Genomic DNA, 8,462 nt, shown 5'->3' on the forward strand with positions numbered 1-8,462 from the left:
AAACCCTAGGCGCATGGGCCTATAGGGGCTGGTGCCCTTGGCCCATACAGGCCAAGGCGCACCCCCTACAGCCCATGTGGCCCCCCGGGATAGGTGGCCCCACCCGGTGGGCCCCCGGGACCCCTCCGGTGGTCCCGGTACAATACCGATAACCCCGAAACTTGTCCCGATGGCTGAAACAGCACTTCCTATATATAATTCTTTACCTCCGGACCATTCCGGAACTCCTCGTGACGTCCGGGATCTCATCCGGGACTCCGAACAACATTCGGGTTACTGCATATACATATCTTCACAACCCTAGCGTCACCGAACCTTAAGTGTGTAGACCCTACGGGTTCGGGAGACAAGCAGACATGACCGAGACGACTCTCCGGTCAATAACCAACAGCGGGATCTGGATACCCATGATGGCTCCCACATGCCACGATGATCTCATCGGATGAACCACGATGTCGAGGATTAATCAACCCCGTATACAATTCCCTTTGTCAATCGGTATGTTACTTGCCCGAGACTCGATCGTCGGTATCCCAATACCTTGTTCAATCTCATTACCGGCAAGTCACTTTACTCGTACCGTAATGCATGATCCCGTGATCAACCACTTGGTCACCTTGAGCTCATAATGATGATGCATTACCGAGTGGGCCCAGTGATACCTCTCCGTTATATGGAGTGACAAATCCCAGTCTCGATCCGTGTCAACCCAACAGACACCTTCGGAGATACCTGTAATGCACCTTTATAGTCACCCAGTTACGTTGTGACGTTTGATACACCCAAAGCACTCCTACGGTATCCGGGAGTTACACGATCTCATGGTCAAAGGAAAAGATACTTGACATTGGAAAAGCTCTAGCAAACGAACTACACGATCTTTGTGCTATGCTTAGGATTGGGTCTTGTCCATCACATCATTCTCCTAATGATGTGATCCCGTTATCAATGACATCCAATGTCCATAGCCAGGAAATCATGACTATCTGTTGATCAACGAGCTAGTCAACTAGAGGCTTACCAGGGACATATTATGGTCTATGTATTCACACGTGTATTACGATTTCCGGATAATACAGTTATAGCATGAATAAAGACAATTATCATGAACAAAGAAATATAATAATAATGCTTTTATTATTGCCTCTAGGGCATATTTCCAACATGGTTTTCGTGGGGCTTCGGTTTTCAGGGATTATCCATCGGCGATTTCCGAAGGAGAAGAGGAGATCGCCTCTGGTGGGTTGCGGGAGAGGAACAAATGCCATTGTAGGAACCGGACTTGACTGATTTCTTTGGGCCGTGCCTATTAGGAGCAAGTAATGACGCCACTGCTGGAGCAAGTAATGACGCCACTGCTGGAGCTAATGCATGTAAAACTAAAAAATTCATTGTAGGAATCAAAATAATGAATTTTTCTGAAAAGAAATGAAACCCTTTAATTAAAAAGAAAGAAAAAGAAAAACCTTTCAAAACTTGCACTGAAATTGTATTTTTTTGACATATGCAAAAAAATAAGCATATAATAGTGCAATTTTCACCTTCTACTATAATGTACAAAGATACTCCCTCCATTCCTAAATATAAGTCTTTGTAGAGATTCCACTATGGAGCACATACGGATGTATATAGATGCATTTTAGAGTGTAGCTATATAGATTCATTCATTTCGCTCCGCATGTAGTCCATTGTGGAATCTCAATAAAGACTTATATTTAGCAACGGAGGGATTATTATTTAGTGCTTGCATTTATAACTACACACATAGAAACAAATCTAAAATGACAATAACAAAATTTGCACAAAATATACACACAAATTTTGCTTTTTTCAAATATGCAAGAATAAGCATACAATAGTGCCCAAATGACCGTATAAGCAAGCTGACTAAAAAAAGGGGTTTTATCATTTATGCCACTAGTAGTGTCCCACTACTCAGTTTTGCCATTAGAAATTACAACTGCTCAAAAATGCCATCATTTTATGAGATGCTTGCTCAAAAATGCCATTAGATATCTCAAACATGCCATCGTTCCATTAGATGTTTGCTCAGAAATGCCATTAGACATCGTTATTATCAGGTCAAACCCATTGATCATGTTATATGTCAAAAAATACCCCTAGACCCACATGCCAGTTCTCTCTTTCTCAAAATGATAAGTGTGGGCCCCACTTGTCAGGAGTAAGCAAGTGAATAATTTTAGAGGAAAATAAGAATGGTGTTGGGATCAAGTGGGACCCACACTTTATTGGAGTGAGATAGAGGGAGAGCTAACATGTTGGTCCATAAGTATTTTGGTCACTATAACATGGCAAACGAGATTAGAGCTGCTAGTAATGGTGTCTAGTGGCATTTTTGAGCATGCGCCTAATGAAGCAATGGCCTTTTTGAGCAGTTGAAATTCATAATGGCAAAACTGAGTAGTGTGACATAACCAGTGGCATAAATGATAAAAACCAAAAAAAAATATAGAAGGTCTTTTGAGTATTTGTAAACCAAAGTAATTTGGGTATAACTAAATTTAGAGATAATTACACCTACAGTCCTTGTACTCTCCGGCATGTAATACAATGGTCCTCGAACTCGGAGAGTGCTCCACTATGGTCCTTAAATACGAGAATACACTTCAATATGGTCCTACCTACATCTCGCGCTACTCCTTCTACAAATGTGGACAGCCAACCACCAATCCGGCCAATTCTACCTATAAATCAATGATCTAAAGGCTACATAAATCAAATTTTCGTTTGATGCCATCAACAGGACATGTAGTTAAGCCAACCAGTTAGTGTGGCATACTTTTTTTAAAGTCTTCAACAATTTTCCTGATGCTTATCTTATTATCGTTCTATTTTATATCTACCAAGTTTGTATTTTTATTTTCTTTTTCATATAAAAAATTCAGTTATAGTGTATTTTAAATCTGTATTCTACTTTCATTTTTTTGTGCCTTGAAGAGCTAAACACGAACTTAAAAAATAATGTGGATTTAACAAAAAAATGTAGAAAAAATAATGCATCTGTTGGGGAACATAGCAGAATTTTAAAATTTTCTACGCATCATCAAGATCAATCTATGGAGTCATCTAGCAACGAGGGAGAGAGGAGTGCATCTACATACCCTTGTAGATCATGAGCGGAAGCGTTCAGAGAACGGGGATGATGGAGTCGTACTCGCCGTGATCCAAATTACCGATGACCAAGTGCCGAACGGATGGCACCTCCGCGTTCAACACACGTACGGAGCGGATGACGTCTCCTCCTTCTTGATCCAGCAAGGGGGAAGGAGAGGTTGATGAAGATCCAGCAGCACGACGGTGTGGTGGTGGATGCAGCAGTGATCGCAGCAGGGCTTCGCCGAGCTTCTGCGAGAGGGAGAGGTGTAGCAGGGGAGAGGGAGGCGCCAAGGCTTGGGGTGCGGATGCCCTCCCTCCCCCCTCCTTTATATAGGCCTCCTAGGGGGGCGCCGGCCCTGGAGATGGGATCTCCCAAGGGGGCGGCGGCAAAGGAGGGTGGAGTGCCCCCCAAGGCAAGTGGAGGCGCCCCCCACCCTAGGGTTTCCAACCCTAGGCGCAGGGGGGCCCAAGGGGGGGCGCACCAGCCCACTATGGGCTGGTTCCCCTCCCCACTTCAGCCCATGGGGCCCTCTGGGATGGGTGGCCCCACCTGGTGGACCCCCGGGACCCATCCGGTGGTCCCGATACAATACCGGTGACCCCGAATCTTTCCCGATGGCCGAAACTATACTTCCTATATATAATTCTTCACCTACGGACCATTCCGGAACTCCTCGTGACGTCCAGGATCTCATCCGGGACTCCATACAACTTTCGGATTACTGCATACTCATATCTCTACAACCCTGGCGTCACCGAACCTTAAGTGTGTAGACCCTACGGGTTTGGGAGACAAGCAGACATGACCGAGACGACTCTCCGGTCAATAACCAACAGCGGGATCTGGATACCCATGTTGGCTCCCACATGCTCCTCGATGATCTCATCGGATGAACCACGATGTCGATGACTTAATCAATCCCGTATTCAATTCCCTTTGTCAATCGGTACGTTACTTGCCCGAGACTCGATCGTCGGTATCCCAATACCTTGTTCAGTCTTGTTACCGGCAAGTCACTTTACTCGTACCGTAATGCATGATCCCGTGATCAACCACTTGATCACATTGAGCTCATTATGATGATGCATTACCGAGTGGGCCCAGAGATACCTCTCCGTCATACGGAGTGACAAATCCCAGTCTCGATTCGTGCCAACCCAACAGACACTTTCGGAGATACCTGTAATGTACCTTTATAGTCACCCAGTTACGTTGTGACGTTTGGCACACCCAAGGCACTCATACGGTATCCGGGAGTTGCACAATCTCATGGTCTAAGGAAATGATACTTGACATTCAGAAAAGCTACAACAAACGAACTACACGATCTTTGTGCTATGCTTAGGTTTGGGTCTTGTCCATCACATCATTCTCCTAATGATGTGATCCCGTTATCAATGACATCCCCATGTCCATAGCCAGGAAACCATGACTATCTGTTGATCAACGAGCTAGTCAACTAGAGGCTCACTAGGGACACATTGTGGTCTATGTATTCACACATTATTACGATTTCCGGATAATACAATTATAACATGAATAATAGACAATTATCATGAACAAGGAAATATAATAATCATTTTATTATTGCCTCTAGGGCATATTTCCAACAGCATCTTCATTCAGGCCACAAGCAAAGACAGTTATTGTGTATCCTCACTATATTTTTAAAATACAAAACTATTTAAAATAAATTGACAACATGTATTTTGGATAATGTCCAGCGTGATTTTAGAAAAAAGATTATATTTTTATCCAATTATACACCCAACTACTGATTTTTATTCTTTAATTTTCAAAAGTACGTGTTTATTTTCCCTTTTAAACTTTTCTCAGTTAAAAAAGTAAGCAAAACTACAAGAATTATTAATACATAATTTATTTTGCGTGGTATCCGTTGGTTGATCCAAATAATCAGGCTCGATTCATCATTTGCCAATAACAAGGCCGGCGTGCCCACGCCCTCGTAGCTTTTGCGATCGAAAATCTATAGCTTGCATGCATGCATGCGCTGGCCCGTGAACAGATCGAGATTTTTGCTGCTGCTTTGGAGCATGCGTTTGGGCCAAGCTTTGGATCCTTCCTATGCCCGACGCGGACGGCAGCGTGCCCAGCTACTACACTGCAAGCATGCGCGGCACAGTGATTCAATGAAACCAGCTACCTAGTCCGCTAGTCGTATTAAACAGCGGCAACTTGGCCTCCTCGCAAGCCTATAAAAGGGGGATCCAAGCAGCAGCATAAGCCACCACACTCTGCACATCACAACATCCTCTCACACATACAACAACACCAGAGTCCAGAGAGATCGAGCGGATCCAAGCCAATGGCAACCAAGAGCCTTCTTCTCGCCGCCCTCCTGGTCCTCGCCGTCAGCCTGGCACCGCACGGTGCGGAGGCGGCGGGCAAGCAGCCTCCACTGGCAATGATCTCCGGCGTGGTGCCATGCAGCGCCGGGAACTCCATCAACGTGGCTGCGGTTCCGCCGTTCCCGAGTAAGGACCTCTGCCGGCCTCCATAGCCACCTAAGCAATTATATTCATCAACCGTCTTACGTTTGCTTTGCTTCTTTGCTGTGGACAGATGCCGCCGTGCAGATGGTGTGCGGCCGTGATGTGATGGCCAGCGCGACGGCGGACCGCAGCGGAACGTACACCATGAACATGGGCCCGGCCACATCATCGCTGCTCGCCCCTCTGCTCGGCAACCAGTGCAAGGTGGTGGTGGTCACCCCGCTGGCCACCTGCAACGCGTCCCTAGCCAGCGTCACTGGGACGCTGACTGCACCAGTTCAGCTCCTGGGTATTGACACTGGCAGTGGCAATGGCAGTGGCAGCGGTAGCGGCGGCCTCGGGGGGCTTGGCGGCCTAATTGGCCTCATCGGCCAGATCGTGGGCGGCCTCCTTGGCGGCATCCTTAATATTATCCCATTGCCCTTCTCCGTCGTCTAGATGCTTCTACTACCGGCGTGTCGAACAAAAGACACGACGGACCTAAATAAATAAACACGTGCCAATCTATCAATGTACCCAACGGTCAACTGTCCCCGCTTTATTATGTAAAATCTACTCATGTGGTTTGTATTACCGCTTCTAAGAAGCACATAAGTAAGCATATCGCCTAATAGTAGTACTCTGAGTGTGTATCATGTGATCAATATTTGTTTGTGAAAAGTAAAGCTACGTCTGTGATTCTATATGTGATGAATTACTTGTTTTTTTTTTTGACATTGTGATTGGCTCACTTCACAGTGGTACCCGTGCAAAGTTGTGTCTAACACGATAATTTTTGTATTACTAGAGGCTCACCCTTGCTTTGCGGCACCATTCTTCACTCATGCGATTAACTCTTTTTTATCCAGTAGATTTTTTGGGTTGATTGTTTTGTTTGGCTTTTATCTATGTTGGATTGGGTTTTAATTATGTTACATGTTGCAGTTTTTGTATACCGTGCGAGACTGCTGTTGGAGACACTATTTGTTCTAAGAGGAAAATGAAGTTGTTCGGTGCATGATTTATGGTGTCTTTACAGGCATCGGTCTTGGTGTAAGCAAATGGTGACTGTGTGAGCTCATATTCTATGATGAAATCGTAGAATTGGTTCGATAACGTTCGGGCCGTCCCATGAAGCTCTTGCTCGTTGAGCTCAGCTCCCTACACCGCTCGCTCGTTTAGGTTTTTTCCCACTCGCGACGCTGCTACTTAGGAAAAAAAGGCTACATTTTTTACTTGAAAGGTTCATTAAATCAAAAAATGTTCACAAATTTTAAACATATATGGATTAAGAAAACAATGAATGCTAAAATATGATTCTGACTTTAGAAACATTTTCAAAAAATATTTATGAATTTTAAAAAGTTTCTCAAACTAAAAAAATCTCTAATTTAAAATTGTTTGTGAACTTTCAAAATATATGCAGATAATAGTTCATGATTGTTTAAAAAATCATGGATTTTAAAAATATTTAAAGATTATTTAAATGTTCATGAATTTTTGTAAATTCTCATGAATTGAAAAATATAAAAATTAAAAAGGAAAAGGAAAATGCGAAACCCAAAACACTTAGCCAACAACACACACTTACAGGTGGACCCCTTAATGTCCCTAGAGGCCCCGACACACCAGGATGCTCCAAATCAAGGGAGAGTATATAAAATACTATGCCATGGATATATGAGTTTTCACCCAGATAAAATAATATGTTCATAATTTAAGCAAAACTATACAACCAACAAAGCAAATTAGTGTCTAGTTGATTTTTTATTCATCCACTTATGCTTGTTAGGTAAAAATTAAGCTCTGCTTAAATTTGGACAATTTTGTGATCAATTTGTGTTTTTGCCGGTACTGGTTCCTTTCTTCTTTTCACTTGCCATTAGAAACATTCTCTAATTTGGGCTTCAACCATCTTTTATGTCTTCTTTTTTCCCATACAATCTCAGGAGGCCGGGTTCCATTTGTGTCTTGCTAACTGATGTTGAAAACAAGTTGGTGTATCTCTTACTACCTCTGTTCTAAAATATATTTTGGAATGGAGGTAGTAGAAACTAAGAAGACTGGTCACCATCTTTTTGTGTGAGTCGACATTGATTCGATCCTACCATGTGACACATGTGGTAAGTAATTCAAACTATTTTAAAAAAAGACATTGATTTTTTTTGCGAAAAAAGACATTGATTTGATCATGGCATTCCACATTTCCACGTCACTATTGCAGCATGCAACATCGGTATAATTTATGTCCTAGGAAAGGAAAGAAAAAGGTAGGCCGAGGCCCAAAGAGCAATCTCGTTCCTCCTTACCTAGTACCATAACGGGCCAGATTCCAGACCACGTAGCATACTGGGCCGCTCCATCACACGCTAAACGCCCGGGCATTATGCAGGGAACAGAGGTGTTTTAGTAGAGAGATGCTACACTTACAGGCAACTTTCAACGCATTTAAACTTACGGACTGAAATGAAATCATCAGATTGAAATGAGGAGGGCCCCATCCTCGAAATTCAGGGGGAGGGATGAATTAGGCGCTGGCACATCTGTCCGTACGACAGTTTCCGTAAGCATCATCCATAAGTGAAGCAATTTCGGTTTTAGTACCACCTCGGCTGCTTACAAGCAGCAGAACCAGCTTAAAAGGGAACTTCCACTGCACTGATCCACGACCTTACTTGAACAGGATCTGTTCTATAGGATCGTACCGTTGCATCCTTGACTAATAAGGAGGCAAGCAGAACACTGTGTGCCAGAGCGTGATTAACGGCTAGGATCAGCTGCTAATCTATGGCTGTAGATGATCGTTCCTGTTCAGCCTAGCCTGACGCAGGGAGGCTCATAGGTTGCCTGAC

General features: G+C 43.8%; 1 protein-coding gene and 1 pseudogene across 1 annotated transcript; both read left to right on the plus strand.

Moving 5' to 3' along the window:
- The first annotated feature begins 5,354 nt into the window (after positions 1-5,354).
- On the plus strand, positions 5,355-6,316 carry LOC125534186 (phylloplanin-like). The gene is made up of 2 exons (XM_048697466.1): positions 5,355-5,613; positions 5,702-6,316. Exons 1-2 carry the CDS (start codon positions 5,445-5,447, stop codon positions 6,067-6,069), a joined length of 537 nt encoding a protein of 178 aa, XP_048553423.1. The 5' UTR covers positions 5,355-5,444; the 3' UTR covers positions 6,070-6,316.
- A 1,959-nt stretch (positions 6,317-8,275) lies between these two features.
- On the plus strand, positions 8,276-8,462 carry LOC125541989 (annotated as a pseudogene).

This window comes from Triticum urartu, chromosome 2, assembly GCF_003073215.2.
Source record: "Triticum urartu cultivar G1812 chromosome 2, Tu2.1, whole genome shotgun sequence".
Classification (NCBI taxonomy): Eukaryota; Viridiplantae; Streptophyta; class Magnoliopsida; order Poales; family Poaceae; genus Triticum; species Triticum urartu.